The sequence below is a fragment of the Sinohyriopsis cumingii genome, chromosome 3 (assembly GCF_028554795.1).
Source record: "Sinohyriopsis cumingii isolate HCF-2022 chromosome 3, ASM2855479v2, whole genome shotgun sequence".
Classification (NCBI taxonomy): domain Eukaryota; kingdom Metazoa; phylum Mollusca; class Bivalvia; order Unionida; family Unionidae; genus Sinohyriopsis; species Sinohyriopsis cumingii.
Genome location: NC_142963.1, coordinates 75,779,466 through 75,799,984, shown reverse-complemented (window position 1 = coordinate 75,799,984; position 20,519 = coordinate 75,779,466). Strand labels below are relative to the sequence as shown.

At 34.2% G+C, this 20,519-nt stretch overlaps 1 protein-coding gene across 3 annotated transcripts in view; it reads right to left on the bottom strand.

Annotated features, from left to right (window-relative positions):
* Nucleotides 1-15,375, bottom strand: part of LOC149803134 (uncharacterized) — a 28,657-nt gene extending 13,282 nt beyond the window's left edge. Inside the window, exons 1-3 of one of the 3 annotated variants that reach the window (XM_089952755.1) lie at nucleotides 14,573-15,375; nucleotides 7,471-7,585; nucleotides 243-278 (exon numbers count right to left, since the gene is read on the bottom strand). In XM_089952755.1, coding sequence (XP_089808881.1) covers nucleotides 243-278; nucleotides 7,471-7,501 — 67 coding nt within the window. In that variant the 5' untranslated portion in view covers nucleotides 7,502-7,585; nucleotides 14,573-15,375. Of the gene's footprint in view, nucleotides 1-242; nucleotides 279-590; nucleotides 845-6,026; nucleotides 6,135-7,470; nucleotides 7,586-14,572 lie in introns of those variants that run through there. The other 2 variants (XM_089952753.1, XM_089952752.1) reach the window with 2 other exon arrangements.
* Between the last annotated feature and the right edge of the window lie 5,144 nt (nucleotides 15,376-20,519).

The window sequence follows — 20,519 nt, the reverse complement described above, 5'->3', positions numbered from 1 at the left end:
AAAGCACCTCTCTTACGCTAAGTCCTAAACAGTTTTACAACTTAAATTCTCTAGTTTGTGTTTGATATTTCGAAATCGGGTTTTGACACTGTCAGTTTACATTTTAAATAAAAAAGACAGAGCTCCCTTGGTCTCAAAGTCAAAGTCTAAGAATTCATGCGTCATATCAGCTTATCGACAGGAAAAAAAGATTCAGACCTTTAGACAAATGAGCGGGCATTATGCATTATGAAAAGTCATACCTTCCATCAAGACAGCTTTTCTTTTGATCACTGACTCTGAAAATATGAATTATTATTATTATCATTATTATTATTACTTTTGTTGTTGTTATTATTATTATTATTATTATTATTATTATTAATTTTCTTCTCTATTCATGTCTCTTGAAATACTTCAGAATTGTGAAATGAACTGATACAAAATCAATATTTTCAATCAGTCAATTTTTACAGGTATCACTAAAAAAAGGTCCAGATTTTCTTTCAGGACAATTAATTTACTAATTTGGGGAAAAAAAAGTTAAACTATATTAGTGAAAATACACAGAATCTTTAACAGAATTTAACGTGAATGTTCTTTTCTCAAACCTTGCTGGTTCTGTATTTTTCCACAAAGAACTTCACATTTTTCTGCCTTTGTTGAAATTTTGTTAAAAAGCGTAGCCGCAGACTTTATTGTCTTTAGTAAATCGCTCCCTCCAGTTTTCTTAACTTCCGCATTTTCGAGAGTGGCGCATGTAGTATTGAGTGCCTGCAATATATTGATAAGATCCTCGACTAAGTTTTCGCATATCGTTTGGGAATCTCCTGTGGCCATGTTTAGAATCGGTGTTCAACGTGAGCTGAAAACATGAATAAGAATGGACGTTGTTTAGAAAATAATAAATCAAGGATAATGGACTTTCATTTAATGTTTTCAGTGTCACATGTAGATAGGATAATGCGGTATGTATCTTGGCCAGCAAAGACCTGTCATTGTAGACTGTTATCGATATATAGCCGCTTGAAAGACAGTCGAATTCCACGGTTACCAGAGAAAACGTTATAATTGCCGCTATATAATAACAACTTCCTTGTCCAGTAATAGTAACAGATGATAACTTTTGTTCTGGGCAGATGGATAACTGTATAGAGGTTTTTAAAAAAAACTCAACAAAAACAACATAATATACGATGGAATTAGAGTTGGTGAATTGTCTATTTTCTAATTAATATTATGGATCAGATTTAAGAACGACCAGATTAATAAAGTAACACTGTAATATTTATGGATCAAAAGGCACCCTTCTCTTAATTAAATGATTTACATAATCGTTAAAATTCCAGCAAAGAGCAGATGTGCATGATTCAGCTTTCCTATCAACTTACAATCATCATAACATGCTTATAGCTTGACAAGCATGATATTTGGCGAGCATTTCTTTAAATATGAAATGGAACCAAATACACCGTGTCTTTATTTTTGCCTTGAGTAATCCATGCGCATTTGCCAAAACCTTTGAAATAATAATAATAATAATAATAATAATAATAATAATAATAATAATGTACGTAATAGCGATAGAAGTCCATTGCTCCAAAATTAGAGACAATAGTAACAACCTAGCAACCTGGGCACTAACACTGCTAAGCATAATGGAAAGAACCCAGGTCATGAAACCGACATATGTAGTGCTACCAACTACATTACGCTTTCATTGGACTTGGAAGATAAACTGTTGGAAAAATTAGTTATGTCCATAATCAATTACATGTGGAATGGTAAACGTCATTTCCTACCAAAAGAATATTTACACCGGAAAAAAAGAAAGCGAGGAATAAACTTACCAAATCTAAAGAATAGGAAGATTACACATATAATCAACAGATTCAGAAAACTCAAATGCCTTATATATTTATAGGATGGGATTGATCTTTTTTAACAAATTAACAAGACTAATAGAAACACCAAGAAAATATATGTACATTAAATAAATAATTATGAAATGTATAGAGAATGCACAAATGGGATGCAAAAGATGATAGAAAAATATATCATATCTTGAAAGAGGAACATACCAAGGGTACTCTCATAAACATCCAATAGAGAAACAGCCAGGTCAAATGGACGGAGATAAGGAAGAAATGAGCTCGGGTAAAATTATTAAAAATCCCAAATATGCTACTAAAATATCTGCACGATGTTTGGTTGACCACTGAAGTAGCATTAAGGAGGTACGTGATTAAAATCCTGCCCAAGTGCCCCCTTTGTATAAAAGGGAACTTTCAGGACAAAACATGTAATAGTACAATACATGGCTAATAAAACAGAACGAGACACCTTAATGAACTTATTAAGGCAAATAGATGGATATCACGACAACAATTTACTATATATGGACTGGATATCTAACAAAGAAAAATATCTAAGGTGATATATTTTATCACAAAACTACGATAAATTGTGGCCATGTCATCATATTGGAAAATAACAGTTAGAAACGTCCACATATAATAATCAGCAAATAAATATTATAACGGCTCCTGCGCAGAGCAAAGACCTCTGTCGGGGATGGGTTCCAGGTATTCACCCCACATAGCGGGTGGCATCGCCGGTACGGGTAGTGGATGCCCCTCGCTTACTATCTCAAATTGGAGTTAAGTGCTACAAAAGAAGACGTGATATCCTTCTTATATATGAACTAGTTTGTTCCTTTCAAAATTAACAAAATTATTAACTAACAAACACCACACACGAAATGGAAAACTCACAGGCTAACATAGACTCAAAAACTTAAGCTACGTACGCACGAAAAGCAATACAGACGGGGACAGGGATTTGCAAAACGTAAGAAGTTCCGGGTGCAGATCCATAGGGATATGCCACATGGCCTCACGCGAAGTGGACATGCCTATGGAGGAGCCAGAGAAACAAGCTAACAGAATATAGACAAACAAACAAACACACAGACTATGTGGAAACACGAATACGAATAATACAAAAGTTTTACATATCAGCAGACACACACACACACCACAAACATTATCACATAGTGTTTTTACTAATTGTTTTCTGTTTCGGCCATTTTCAATAACGTTGTTTGAGACAATAGCAATGAAAACAAAAAACTTTAAGTCGAGGATAGGGAAATGAAGATGACAAATCCAACCCTTTGTAAGACTAGGTCGATAACTAGGAGAGACTTAAAATATAGCGTACAGATGACACTACATAGAATCATAAAGAATGTTTTATTTTACTTTTATGTTTTACGTTTGTGCTAAGCACACATGAAATGTCTCTCAATGTTAAAAGGGGGGAAGGAAACCAGCCTTCGACATCTGTCTCTCGCAGGATGTACAATCCCCATAATCTCAACTTCTGTACCTCAGGAACGTTGAGGAACGAGACCGAATACACCGATAAGTACCAAAATAACGTTAGAGAAAAGGTCAACCCTAAATTCTGAACGTTATCTAAATAAATTTTTATATCCAAATTTTTAATTTTGATTTGTAAGAAGAAACAACACAACAGACCTACGGGAGCTACGTAAACATAAAATCCTTTAAAAATGTTCGGGCACATGGGGGGAGGACACCTTAAAGGTTACCAGATAACAAAGCTGGGGGTTTGCGAGGGGACCACATATAAAGTATTGTGTTTTAAATTTATTTGGATTTTGCACTTGTGGAAACTGTACGTGATCTAAGCGCAAAGTTACCAAAAATGACCACTAACATGTCCTCATAAAGCGGCCTGAATTAGTTTTTAGTACACTATCTTTAACAGTTATTGAAATAGGGATAAGGGATTTTGCCAGACTGGACAATACCCGTTTCTGAAAGTGCAATGAATGAATTACTAAATAAATAAAATATCCAAATTGTTATCTGCTCTATTTTTACAATTTACCTGTTAAGTCCAGAAAGTGAAATTGACAATACGGGTTATAAGTTTTATAATAGGTACATGGGAATTAAAAGTTCTTTTAACAATGCTTAAGACATACGTGGTCTTTTTAAATAGCTAGTATAACCGGTGAGGAAAACCTAAGAAATTTCTTTTCTTTAAAATTCTAACCCTATGCAAAATAGGGCAGTGTAGAGCGCCACCTTAATAACTGAAGGGCATAGGATCTCGCGAGACTGGAAAGGGGTGATTGATCCGATGTCCTGCCGCTATCAAACAAGGCAGGATTCATTCATTTAAATCAAGTCAACGTATGATGATGTGTTGATTATCTACTAATATACCACAAACATGTATTTAATAATAAAGATACAATCTTTAAAATGTTATTTTCGTTTTGCTACTTTGATTCCATAAATATACTGATATTGAACATTGCGTTGAACAAGGATGCTCCGGAAATAGAATGAACTAATCACAAAATGTAAAGAAATATTCAAAAAACATTCAGAATTTACCTCTGAAGTCCAGGACGCAATAATGACCAAGAAGAGCTATCAGGTTTATGATAGATGCACATCTGAATTAAGGTCAAGCTGTCTACTCTATAACCGTTAATTACACTCACCAATTCTATATTAAAATGAAGGAAATAGTTAAGATATAAAATATCCTTTTTAAATAGCCAGTATAAGTAGTGAGGAAAACCTTGGAAATTATTTTTCTGTATAAATCTAATCCTGTGGAAAACACGAAACAGTAGAGTGCCACCTTAAATTGGGCGTAACTGTAGTAGTCCCTTCAAGTGACCATTCTTAGGTGACGTCATCCTTAACGAAGAATAATTTAAATCTGTGTCAGATGGACATATGATACAAGGTTCCTGGTCACCCTCGGAAAAAGGTAACTTTAATCATGCTTTATGACTATGATGGGTACAAAATTAAATAGACTTAAAATTTCTGAAGCAAAGCGATACGTTCATTTTAGAAAGATAGACGAAATATATATTTATAGCGAAATCTTGAAGAGAACAACTCTTTCACAGTACTGATTATGCCAGATTATGTAAAACAACTGAATCAGAAGTCACACATTATATGGAAGTTGCCGTGATTATTAAAACCCAATTTTCGTAGCTTAGTTTAACAATTTTTTGACGTGTTATTTAGAACGTGATGGTAATCTCTTGATACCTATTTAGGGTCCAAAAGTTGCCAGTTTTAGAATAATATTTGTGATTAATTTTGAATTATATACCTAAATTAGATCTCCGCGTGATCTCCACTTGATGTATAAATGTACATTTGCGACTAAATATCTTTCGAAAGGTTTGAAAAGTTATTAACAAAACAGAGACAGCGTTATCCTACTCCCATATTTTCTTTCCTCATCTGGCATTAAAACTCAGGACAGTTGGTGCGTAAACAAATCGAATTTCTAGGACAGCATAGTAAAATCCTGAAAAGATGGATTGAAACGAAATAAAAATGTCTTTATGAGTTTCTTTTTTACAATCTTAGAAAGAGACACCAAATTTGTTAACTCAGCAAAATCAATAACATTCTCTTCCAAACCGAATGCAAGTAATCAACCAGCTTAAATAGGTTTACTAGACCTATGTCCTTTAGGAATAGTCACATTTTCACAATTATATATCAAATCGATCGATCGAGTGACTTGCTGGGTTTAAAGCCCTTTTACCAGAGCATGGTGCCCTGTACAAATTGGAGAGGAAGAGCCGGGAAAAGGCTGATAAGAACCAACGACCCACGGGAAGTTACTGGCAAGCTTTCTCACATAATCATATTGGGCGATCCTGAGACTCGAGTTCACTAGGACAGAGGTGAGATGGCAGTGATCGGTAACGATGAGCGCTTTAGATCACACGGTTCCCGGGCATTCGTTCGTTCGTTCGTTCGAGAGAGAGAGAGAGGCATACCGTAAAAACGTATTACTGATGGATATATCCACCCACCCACCCACTCGTCACACTAATTAAATACAGATTATTATGGCCATAAAGCTAGTGTGATAAGATCAACAATTAACAAACACCAGGAAAAGAAAAGGAAGAAAGGCTTGACAGCTGTATTAAGTATATAAACCTACAAACAAACCCTAAAATGTACCTGAAATTCATCTTCAACAAATACCAAGGCATGGAAATAGGTAGTAAGTCCACTCAGCTCAGAGAAAAACAAACTATAGTTTAGCTCATATATTAGTACTTACGTAATGGGTTTTTAACGAACTTCCTAGATTGCTTCATTTAGAACTTTGTAATGTTTATATTTAGAACGTTTTATTTTTAAAATGTATGTCTCCGGTATTGATATACATTGTTATGTTGCACTTGGAAAAATTGTTATGTCCGACAGGGGAGCATCCTATTCGATACAAAATGTTTCAATATAATTTGATATTCTAATTATTGTATATTGTGGATGAGTATTCCAATGGCTTGAACAGCACAAGAAACTTTTGCCTAATACTCTGCTCCTATTGAGTTGTAGGGGTGTCTGTAATGGGTCTCTGATGTTCGATTTAATATAAACTCTGTAAAGGGTCTCTTGATATTCGAATTAAGATAAAACTCGGGTTAGTCGGTGAACTCGATGTACGTTTTCTGGTATTTCAAATAATAATAATAATACTAAAAATAATAACAATAACAAGAGCCACAAGAAGGATTGTAATACATCATTGGACTGATTTGCTAATCGTAAGAACAAATCGCCGAGAAATTAGGGACAATATGATGCTTTCTATCCAACTTTCTTCAAGATTTGTTGATGAGTTATACAAGAGCTGTTGAAAGTTGTTTCATTCTGAGCGTCTTCAACCAGATTTGAAAGCAGGTCAGCATAATTTGTTTAGAATTTAAAACCAGAATATGTTGTCCTTCAGATTTGGCAGTATTGTCTCCTGGAGCGGCTGTTAAGATCTCTCTCTCTCTCTCTCTCTCTCTCTCTCTCTCTCTCTCTCTCTATATATATATATATATATATATATATATATATATATATATATATATATATATATATATATATATATATATATATATATATGTGTGTGTATATATATATGTATATTATTATTATTATTATTATTATTATTATTATTTTATAAAGAATCCATGATGTAATTTGGGACAATTTGGAAAACATTTGTGACGGAATAAGATACGTTATATTTGGTCAAAGCAATCTAGCGGTTTTCAAGAGGAATTTTTTTACATGATCTTTATTACTTTGAAAACATTGGCAGTATTTGGTATCGGGTCGGCATCATTAGTACAAACCTAAAAGTATTTATGTCAGAATTGTCTCAATAAGGTACACGGTACTAATGATATGGAAAAATGTCAGCCAGCCTGGAAATGGGTGAACATAAAATAAATATGTATTGGTTGACCAGGATTGGTTAATAACGTAAGTAATGTTTTAGGAAAAAGAATCTTTTGAGAGCTTATCCTAGTTGTAATTGAAATTGTTTTAGAGACATTGTTTTATTGATAGAATTTCAGTCCTTTTACTGTCTTGGGTTAGGAACACTCATTACTAAAATTAGTACCTGACTCTTTGGTGCGGAGTTGAAAGCACATGTTTCAAGCACATGCAGTTCCAGAAAATGCCGCGGCTCATCTCCTTTCCTCTACACAGAAGCTGACATCCAGGTTTCATCTATACTGATAAATATAGGTTTGATCATGAGCACTCAACATTTTTAAGTTACTGAATGTTTAATATCATGGTGTTTGCATAGGTTTACTATGGGAACTGAATTAGTACCGTGAGTCCTATAGACAGCCACAGCAATACGGTGATCCCACATACAAGTGCAATTAACTTTACTATAAATGTAATCATATGGTTCTTTTTGTGGATTACAAGCAAAATAATTGCCTTTTGTAAACCACAGAGTGACTTTCAGTGGGAAATTAAGCACATATTCAGATATATCAACTGTTGCCAAAAAGGGGGATGGGGAACAGTGTGTAGATTTGACTGTTTGGTGGAATGTTTTGCACTTTGGTGTATATCGAAGCAATCAAATATAAAATTTACACAATGTAGCATTTATAGATTAATTAAAGTAAGCGATATGATATTTTCTAATGTGTTTTGAAACATAATGCTTCAGATATGATCACTTACGTCTCTTCCACCATGCTTAATGATGATGACCTCTCATGACTTTGCATCCCACTAATTTCTTGCAGTGAATGTTTTGAAAGTTCATATTTTTCATTTTAATGGGCTTATGTCCACCTTACTTTAGTTTTAAATTATGTGTCTTCTGGGAGGAATTTTAGGTATTTGTTGTCATTTAAATCTCTATTTTCTGTAATAATACATGTACATATAGATGGTCACCTTGACCTTTTACTCATTGATTACATAATATGACAAGGCTGGTAATATATTTCAGCATGAAACTGAAGAGCGATAAATAGTGATATTAAAAAAAGATGATTCTTGTTAGACAGCTTTATTTCAATATTTTTTTCTGATTTTCTTAAATAAAGCTCAGATATTTAAATGTATCCTGAATTGTACCATTACTCTTTAGGTGAACATGAACTTGCAATATAATTTAATATTCACTAATGTAATCTTTGACAAGCAGAACTATGCACATTGCTTACTTATGTATGGAACTACTTATTCCAAGGGTTGTTAAGAAAATCAAGGGTGGATATAGGACACATGGTACTAATGATATTGAAAAATGGGAACCAGCCAGGAAATGGGTGAACATAAAATATTCCGTAAGCTACACCTTGTGCTCTGTAGTGCTGGTCGGGATTCAGGGTTTTATATTCTCACACATGAACAGCCGTCTCCTTCAGGAACATTCGCTTAAAATATCTCCAAACGAAAACAAATTCAGACTTAAAGAAAACATCTCAAGTAGCTACTCTTACACGTCGAACATGGAAATGTGTTTCGATCCCAATCGTCCGAACAATATTTCTCCTGCTGATTTTGTTCTTCTTGATACGAAACTGTTCTTGCATTCTTAAAGTTATTACCAATAAAATGAGCATATATAGGTATCTAATGTGTAAAGTTGAAAATCCAGCCGATTTTCAACCATACGAAACTGTAGATTGCCGCCATAAATTGCTCTCATTTGAACTTGATACCAGCCAACAATATCGTCTGCTACCTACCGGACATGCAAGGTAGAAACGTAATTAAACACTATGAAAAGGGGTTTCGGGTGGGGTATAATTGATGACTAAACACACTGGTTAAAAAACGTGCTGTTTCAATACTCACTGAAAGTCTAGTCTTGCGCTCCTATTATATAGTGATAACTGTGAAGGTCGGCCGATTTACACCTACCATTTATTGATTCTAATCAATTTAATCTACTAGGATGTAAGAAAAATAATACAAGTTACAAGGAAGCAAAGAAGATCACGCACCCAACGTTAACAATGTTTACATCTAACGTGTAATCGATATCATATATATATATATATATATATATATATATATATATATATATATATAAGAAACGAAGACAGTTGTTTATAGTTCAAACCGGACGCTGATAAAAAAGATTAATCTCTCTCTCTCTTCACACACACACTATCTATCTAATCTCTCTCTCTCTCTCTCTCTCTCTCTCTACACACACACTATATATTCATCTATCTCTCTGTTTATCCATCTATCTCTCTTTACACACATACACACACACACACACACACACATATGTTGATTTTTAAATTATTCTGATGTGTGAGATAAAAAGAATGATGAGCTTAATTATTAATCTTTCCATCTGACAGAAACACGACATTCTACAACTAGTGCAACGGCCCACCCCCGTCATAAGTTAGGAAGTGAAATAGGGTGTCTGTATAATTATATACATAGAAGCGCATATCATATAACTTCAAAGGTCAGAGTATTCTTTTATCTGTCGACGCATTATATTGGCATCTACTGTAAGGAGAACGTGATGTGGCTTAATAGATCCCATGTTATCAAACCAGGAAGACAGTGTTTACCTGCAACAGAGGGGCGACATGTCTTATCTAGATTAGTGTTTTTCTGCATTTGAAAATGCAGCTTAAGCCAACTTCCCGTTCGAATCGATATAAAAAATAAAACAGCCCTTGATATGTTTTCTTTAAGTCTGAATTTGTATTCGTTTGGAGATATTTTAAGCGAATGTTCCTGAAGGAGACGACTGTTCATGTGTGAGAATATGAGAATGTAAAACCCTGAATCCCGACCAGCACTACAGAGCACAAGCTGTAGCTTACAGAATATGAATATGGTATTTTGGCACAGATAGATACTACAACTGGCCAAATCGACGCTACGTCGGTAGTAATGAGAAAAATGAACCTTCCATAGATGATTTCTTCTTCTTTTTGGTCAACCACTTTGCTACAAAACAAACACCTCTATAAAAATAATAGTTGCTACAATTATTGTCAAAGTTAAAATACCATCGATTACAGAGCAGTATACATTTATTTAATTAAAGCCTTCTCTTCTCTCTTCTGGTTTATTGACATTAATGTGCTTGAATATCATCCAACCAGAGCTTAATACTGAACGAGGCGCTAAACGATCAATTACTATCCTTTTATCACTCTGATAATAATAATAATAATAATAATAATAATGAGGACTTTGTATAGAGCCTAACCTTCAGAAGCTCTAAGCGATTTATAGCATTAGATATCACCTAAAACATAAAAAACATTTATGATGATATGATTACAAAAACAAACACCATGAAATTAGAAAACATAAAACCAACCTGAAAATATTTAAGGTAGGAAACATTATTATGTCTTTAAGTTTGTTCTTGCAGTAGAAATAAGTGAATTTTTTTAGAGCAATCTTGAATGTGATCACTGTGTCTTTGTGTCTAAGTTCAGTGGGTAATTCAATCCACGTTGCTGGGCCCTGGTATGCAAAAGAACGCTGTCCATATGACGTTGTTTTCATAGTGGGAATAATGAGTATACGATTGTCAGAAGAGGAACGCAGTTATCTTGCTGGTGTGTACACATGGGTGAGGCTGGATAGGCATGTTGGACTGGAGTCCGACAGTGAAACGTAGCACAGAGAACAAATTTCGTGTTTGATTCTGGATCGAATGGATAGCCAGTGTAGGGTACATAACAGGGGGAGGGAGGTGTGCTCTGGTCGTGGTAATCCAAGTATGATCCGAGCAGCTGTGTTTTAAACTTTTTGAAGTTTCTGGAGTAGATATTGAGACGAACCGAATAATATTAATTACAGTGTATCCTTTGTTGCATTCTGAAAGCTTTATGCTAACCTCATTGTTAGATCGAGAGTTTCGCAAAGACAAATTTTGTTAAAAGTGAATATAATTATTGATACATTGCATGATTCAGTTGCATTTCCGTTAACATGGGGTTTTATGACTAGGAATAATCGTTGCCTAAGGGAAAGCCATATTGTACCCATTTCTTCGGCACACACAAATTAATGTCGTGTTTATATTCAGGCTATGCATTCAAATCATACTAGAATGAAATATGACATTTACTTAAACATTTTATATAGACAAGGATACCTTCACACTGTTATGGGGGCAGGAAAATGTCTCTAATCTTATATGGACTGGATAGCTTCGTGCACGTTATGTAGACAGGATATTATATTTCAGTGGTGTTCGAAAAAAGATCCAGCGCTGAATGTGTTGAGGTGCATATAATGGCCTGTGACGTGGTGATGTGACAACAGTCTTTTGATGAATCACAATAATATAATGCAAGATGTCCTTGTCTGAATCCACCATTATTTCAAGATAACGTTTCTGTCCAAGAATATTATTAATGAGCACTTTGTATTTCCAGTGAACAATTTACTTTCTACTTTCATCTGATGGATTTTGCCAGAAAGGGTCTGTGACCGTAATGGTGAAAATAAAGGTTAATTCGCCGTATTGAATTCATGCCATGGTCGTCCGAGAGTTATGGGTTGGTACGTTACTATCTTTTGAATGAATATGTGTAGTTTGTCAGTCCTTTTGCGATGTTGAAGCGATAAAAGACGTGCGATAAAAGTCGAATCGAACGGATAATTGGGGCCACGCTTACACTCCTTGTGCCCATTTATAGTACCGATAAGGTGATTTCGTGTTGTTAGAGATTTCATCGTACTTTATTGATAAAACGTCAGACTCCTGTGAAATGCATGTAACCACAAAGGAACCGATTCGCCACAACTACATGCTCTTGCGCTGTTCAAGGTCAAATGAGTTAAACACATGCAGGTCCAGAAAATGCCGCGTCTTATATCCTTTCCTCTACACAGAAGCTGACATCCAGGTTTCATCTATACTGATAAATATAGGTTTGATCATGAGCACTCAGAAATTTTAAGTTATTGAATTTTTAATATCATTGTGTTTGCATAGGTTTACTATGGGAACTGAATTACTACCGTGAGTCCTATAGACAACCACAGCGATTCAATGACTCCACATATGCAAGTGCAATTAACGTTACTATAAATGCAATTATATGGTTCTGTTTGTGGATAACAAGTAAAATTAAGGCCTTTTCTAAAACACAGAGTGACTTTCGTCGGAGATTAAACACATATTCAGATATATCAACTATTGCCGAAAGGGACGGGGGGGGGGGGGCACTGTGTATATTTGACTATGTTAGGTGGAATGTTTTACACTTTGGCTTATATCGAAGCAATACATATATAATTTTTATACACTTTACCATTTATAGAGTAATAACAGTATTCAAGATGATATTTCCTAACGTGTTTTGAAACTTAATGATTCAGATATGACCACTGAGCTCTTTTCCACCATGCTGAATGATGATGACCTCTCATGACTTTGCATCCCACTAATTTCTTTCAGTGAATGTTTTGAAAGTTGATATTTTTCATTTTAATGGGTTTATGTCTACCTTACTTTAGTTTTAAATTATGTGTCTTCTGGGAGGAATGTTAGGTAGTTTTTGTCGTTTAAATCTCTTTTTTTCTGTAATAATACATGTACATATAGATGGTCACCTTGACCTTTTACTCATTGATTACATAATATGACAAGGCTGGTAATATATTTCAGTATTAAATTGAAGAGCGATAAATGGTGATGTTAAAAAAGATGATTCTTGTTAGACAGCTTTATTTTAATATTTTTTTCCTGATTTTCTTAAATAAAGCTCAAATATTTAAATGTTGCCTGAAATGCACCATTGCTCTTTAGGTGAACATGAACTTGCAATGTAATTTAATATTCACTAATGTAATCTTTGACAAACAGGACCATGCACATTGCTTACTTATTTATTGAACTACTTATCCATAAGGCTGTTAAGAAAATCAAGGGTGGATATAGGACAAACGTTACTAATGATATGGAATAATGGGAACCAGCCTGGAAATTGGTGAACATAAAATAGAGTATATATGGGTTTGGCTGATCAGGATGAGTTAATAATGTAAGTTATGTTTTAGGAAAAAGAATCTTTTGAGAGCTTATCCTAGATGTAAGTGAAAAAAGTAGAGGCATTGTTTTATTGATGTAATTTTAGTCCTTTAACAGTCTTGAGTTTGTAAATCTCATTACTAAAATTAGTACCTGACTTTTTGGTGCGGAATTGAAAGAAGATGTTTTAAACATATGCAGCTCCAGAAAATGCCGCGGCTAATATCCTTTCCTCTGCACAGACGCTGACATCCAGGTTTTATCTATGCTGATAAATATAGGTTTGATCAATAGCACTCAAACACTTTAAGTTATTGAATTTTTAATATCATGGTGTTTACATAGGTTTACTATGGGAACTGAATTAGTACAGTGAGTCCTATTAGGGTTCTTTAATTGTGCTCTTCTATATTTGTTTTATAAAAAAAAGGTTGACAATAGCAAATTTTGACTAGGAGAGACGGACAGCAAACGACGAACGACGCACTAAAAATGAGAGTGTTGGATAGTATTCGGAAAGTGGGTATATATAGGTATGTATTGGTCACAACATTAATATGTTAAATTTTCGTACGGGTCACAAGTGCAACATAATATAAATCTACAGCGTGATAATAATTCATGTACGGCTCTCAGTGCGACATATTACTACCGGGGCTGATGGTATATATCGTGTACTCTTTGGTAATGGCAGTTGCCGAAGCATACACCGCTAGTTGATTCACGAAAGTGTAATTGATTAAAGAAATGATTTGATAGAGAAAACAAAAATTACACATTAATGGAAAATAAACCACTGAGGTAAGTATTGTATTTTTCAAATCGATGAACAAATATGTATGCGTAACCATAGTGGTAGAGATTAATGAAGACAGAAAAATTAAAAATATATAGCGTATTCCATTAAAAAGAAACTTTCTATGCTGACTTAATACAGTTTGACTATGGACTGAATATTAATCTTTTCTTTAAAAATAAACTATTTAGCGAGATATGTAATATTATATGATATTATTTACAGGTTGAAATTGTGAAACGTGGGCGGTATGTCAGTTATGTTTCATGTGACTTAATGTCATGTAACGTTTGAGTTGAAAATTCGTCCCGGTTGACGAGCTTCTTTTGATACTGAATCGACATTTTTTGAGATCATCGAAATATTTGGTTTATTTTTTTATATGTCAACTATTATATTGTTAATCGTGATTCGACTTACCTTATTTTTTATTATAAGACTTTCCCAGCCTCGCGCAAGATACCGCTCCGGCGGTCTAGTGGTTAATGCGTCCATCTCGGATGCAGGAGGTCATGGGTTCGATCACCGGCCGAGTCATACCAAAGACTTATAAAAATGGTTATAACAGCTGCCTCGCTTGACGTTCAGCATTAAGAGGTTAGTGTTAGGACTGGTGCCTTAGTGCTAGACATCACTATAAGCTGCCACATTGCAGACATCGTAGCAAAATGACTGAAAAATTGTTAAAGCTACGTTAAAAATCCAAATCACATCACATTACCTCGTAGCGAAATGACTGAAAAAGTGTTAAAGCTACGTTTAAAATCCAAATCACATTACCTCTCGCAAATGATTTCTATCCACTAGATCATTCCGCCGAGTCGACATGAAATCATGTACTGACACGGTTATGACAACATTTTCCATAGGTGGTGTACATTTATAGATCCGTATGGATAGTTGGATTTCAATCTGAGCAATATTGTATTCAAGAAAACATATTCCAAATATTTCAAAACAATGTAGAATCTCGGAATACAGTGAAAAGTCGAAATCTTATTAAAAACTGTCTTCGCTATTGCAAAGCATTATAACAGCCAATATTGGACTACTGCCTTAGGGTGAATGGACCACAAATCTATATAAATATAAACGAGTAATACTATCTAAAAAAACCGCAGTTTTGGGAAATTAAAGCACTGCATTGATGTTCAAATAATAATATCTAAATTGAGAGCCGTTTTTATATATTTTTTTATATATATTCTAACAGGAAGTTGGCTTATGTTGCGTTTTCAAATGCAGAAAAACACTAATCTAGATAAGACATGTCTCCCCTCTGTTGCAGGTAAACACTGTCTTCCTGGTTTGATAACATGGGATCTATTAAGCCACATCACGTTCTCCTTATAGAAGATGCAAATATAATGCTCTGACAGATAAATGAATACTCTGAACTTTGCAGTTATATGGTATGAGCTTCTAAGTATATCATTATAAAGACACCCTTTTTCACCTCGTAATTTATGACGTGGGTGGGGGCCGTTGCACAAGGTGTAGAATGTCATGTTTCTGTCAGATGGAAAGATTAATAACTAAGCTCATCTTTCCTTTTATCTCACACGTCAGAATAATTTAAAAAATCAACATATGTGTGTGTGTGTGTGTGTGTGTGTGTGTGTGTGTGTGTGTGTAAAAAGAGAGAGAGAGATAGATAGATATATAGATAGTGTGTGTGTAAAGAGAGAGAGAGAGAAGAGAGAGAGAGAGTGAGAGAGAGAGATTAGATTGTGTGTGTGTGTGTGTGTGTGTAAAAAGAGAGAGAGAGATTAACCTTTCTTTTATCTACAGTTTTGTATGGTTGAAAATCGGCTGGATTTTCAACTTTACACATTAGATACCTATATATGCTCATTTTATTGGTAATAACTTTAAGAATGCAAGAATAGTTTCGTATCAAGAAGAACAAAAACAGCAGGAGAAATATTGTTCGGACGATTGGGATCGAAACATATTTCCATGTTCGACGCGTATGAGTAGCTACTTGAGATGTTTTCTTTAAGTCTGAATTTGATTTCGTTTGGAGATATTTTAAGCGAATGTTCCTGAAGGAGATGGCTGTTCATGTGTGAGAATATGAGAATTTAAAACCCTGAATAATGACCAGCACTACAGAGCACAAGGCGTAGCTTACGGAATATGAATATGGTATTTTGGCACAGTTAGATAATCGTGGCTACAACTCTTGTTTACAACTGAAAAAATCGACGCTACGTCACTACTACTACTACTACTACTAATAATAATAATAATAATAATAATAATAATAATGAGGACTTTGTATATCGCCTAATCTTTAGAAGCTCTAAGCGATTTACAGCATTTGACATCTAAAACATATACAAGCATATATAATGATATGATTACAAAAAACAAACACCATAAAATTAGAGAACATAAAATATGCTGAAAATATTTAAGGTAGGAAACATTTTTAGATCTTTAATTTTGTTCTTTAAGTCGAAATAGGTGAGTTTTAAGGGCACTCTTGAATGTGATCACTGTCTTTGTGTCTAAGTTCAGAGGGCAATTATTTCCACGTTGCTGGGCCCTGGTATGCAAAGGAACGTTGTCCATATCACTTTGTTTTCATAGTGTGAATAATGAGCATACGATTGTCAGAAGAGGAACGCAATTATCTTGCTGGTGTGTGCACATGGGTGAGGTTGTTGTTGTTGTTGTTGTGGGGTTTAACGCCATTTTTCAGCAGATGATAGGCTATTCATGGCGGCCAGTATTTTATGGTGGAGGATGAACCCGGGAAAACCCCGAGAAGAACCACCGACCGACGAGAAGCTACTAGCAAGCTTTCACACATACCCACATTGGCCGAATCCTAGACTCGAACCCACGCAGACAGAGGTGAGATGGCAGTGATCCGTAAGGGAGAGCGCTTTAGACTACTCGGCCACTCGGGGCTCCCATAGGTGAGGTTGGATAGATATGTTGGACTGGAATTTGTGATTGAAACGTAGCACAGAGAACAAATTTTTTATTTGATTCTGGATTGAATGGATAGCCAGTGTAGGGTACAGAGCAGGGGGTAGGTGTGCTCTGGTCGTGGTACTCTAAGGATGATCCGAGCAGCTGTGTTTTAAAGTTTTTGAAGTTTCTGGAGACGAACAGAATACTATTAATTAAAGTGTATCTTTTGTTGCATTCTGAAAGCTTTATGATAACTTCATTGTTAGATGGGAGAGTATCACATAGACAAATTTTGTTAAAAGTGAATATAATTATTGATACATTACATGATTCAGTTGTATTTCAGATAACCTGGGTTGTATGACTAGGAATAACCGTTGCCTAAGGGATAGCCATATTGTACACATTTCTTCAAAACACACGAATGTATGTCGTGTTTATATTCAGTCTATGTATTCAAATCATACTAGAATGAAATATGACATTTACTTAAACATTTTATGTAGACAAGGATAACTCCACACTGTTATGGGGGCAGGAAAACTTCTCTAATCTTATATGGACTGAATAGCTTCGTGCACGTTATGTAGACAGGATATTACATTTCAGTGGTGTTCGAAAAAAGAAGGTGTTGATGTGACGTGGATATGACAACATTCTTTTTATAAATCACAATACTATAATTCAAGATGTCCTTGTCTGAATCCACCATAATTTCAAGATAACGTTTCTGTCCAAGAATATTATTTATGAGCACTTTGTATTTCCAGTGAACAAATTCCTTTCGTCTGATGGATTTTGCTATAAAGGGTTTGTGACCGTAAATGTGAAAATGCCATGGTCGTCCGAGAGTTATGCGTTGGTACGTTATTATCTTTTGAATGAATATGTGTAGTTTTTCAGTCCTCTTGCAATTTTGAAGCGACAAAATACGTGCGAACAAAGTCGAATCGAGTGGATGATTGGGGTAAAGCTTGCACTCATTGTGCCCATTTATAGTACCGATAAGGTGATTTCGTGTTGTCAGATTTCATCGCACGTTATTGATAAAACGTCAGAAACTGTGAAATGCATGTAACGCCAGAGCAACGGATTCGCCACAACTACATGCTCTTGCGCTGTCCAATGTCCAATGAGTGAAACATGTAACATATATCTTAACAGAAACATCTCTGATAACATATGGATATTTCACATGCAGTAGTAAATGTCCACCCCAACACCATTATGGTACACAGCTGGTTAATACTGAGTCTATGACTATATATATATATATATATATATATATATATATATATATATATATATATATATATATATATATCATGATGTTTCAGAATGATTTTTTTTCTCCAAGGCTTGGTAGGGGAAATAAGTCGGGAAGCGAAGTCCATCCGTGATAGAGTTACAGGTATTATAATTCCAACATGAACAAATGATACTGGCATAATTTCCATGATTAAATAGCACATGAGAAAAGCTTGTCATTTTCCTATATATATATATATATATATATATATATATATATATATATATATATATATATATATATATATATATATATATATATATATCTATATCTATCTATATCTATATATATATATATATATATCTATATATATATATATATATATATATATATATATATATATATATATATATATATATATATATATATATATATATATATACATACATATATATATATATATATATATATATATATATATATATATATATATATATATATATATATATATATATATATATATAAAATTCTTCTTATTAAACATTTACCCATGAAACCGACTTCTTCGTGAAACCTAAATACACGAACAATACTATGATCACTTGAAGGCTATACGTAGAAGGAAAAAAAATTAAGCCGCTTTGATTACACGACATGAAAATAATAAGTTACAATGTGCCTGCCATTTATGGAAAGAAACTATCCATGATATTCCCTGAAATCGCAAAATTATTCTAAGATATTGAAGTCAATATTCTTAAATTTATTTTAATTAGTACTGACGGTTTTTAAGTCAAGACATTTCTTGTTATAGACCCTCTAGAATTCTTTTAATGAAATGTAGGAAAATGTATTAAGCCAGGAACCCGTCATATCTAACGGAAATAAGACATCGTGATTTGTATTGGTTGACTGACTAGCATTTAATTACATATCAGCACATAAAGGCTATTTAGTGTCTCGAATTATAACGATACATGAGATGTGAAAGAATCTCTGAAAATAGTAAAGCACATGTCTAATATGAACTAGACATACAATAACACATTGCGAGACCAGCAAAGTCACACCTGCACATAGACACGAAACAACATAGACATATTTACAAAGAGTGGGGTAGGCAATAGCCATGAAAGGCACCACACTAGAAATACGTAGTTTATAGTGTTTAAAAAAAAATGAAACCCCAGTCTGTACTCGCTTATAAGACTAGTTAAACTGCAAACAACACAGATCCTGGTCTGCTGTAGAGTAATGCAGATCAGGGTCTTCATAGTTTGTTTTGCTGACTTCCTGCATACTGCGCCGGCAAATCTGGGTTTGTACATTTTGCAGTTAGACTCGTCTTAAAGGTGAGTACAAAACGGTAGATCTATTGGGAATATTCCTTCTACTTCTATCAAAGTATACGTTATTAGCCAATGAGACTATGTACAAAGGACAAAATTACTCTTAGCTAAGGGGGAAATTTAGTTAAAATAACTGAAGCAGGATATAAAAAGCAAATGACAAACAAACAAACAAAACTAAACAAAATGGATAACAAAAAGAAAAGACAAAAATAAAAGGTTGAACTAAAGCAGTCATTACTTAAATGAAATAAAACTGGCAAATCATTAATTCAGACGGCAGCTCTAAGGTCGCCCAATACCTAGCTTTGCTATATTAAAAAAAAAAACAAAAAAAACAAAACAAAACAAAAAAAAACAAAAAAACAAAAAAACAACAAACATCACATATGCAGTATACGTGGATAATTAAATCTGTATTAATAAAGCCTTTTGCGGGAAACTGTACATGGAAAATGTAATCTGTGTTAATATTGTCTATCACATTAGATACCAGGTGTCAAAATTAAAAGTTGTAAGGACAAGGGAAATTTAACGTAGGGAATGTATAGTGATAATGTATTAAGACTGTCTAGGGAAAATAGGAATTTAACAGGGGTGACGTCGCGGTACTGGACACTCTGGAAACAATGACAACAATATTGCAAGGGACTGACCTCAATCGGGAGGAACAGTGTTGCAAAGGGCTGACCGGAATACTCGCCACTGTAGAGACAAACACAATAGAGACAAATATAAAGACATGGTTAGGGACATACATTTGTTCACATATACAAAAATTGATTTATCTACTTAAATCTATCACACAAACAACTATACAATCGACTAAAAAAATTATGGTAAA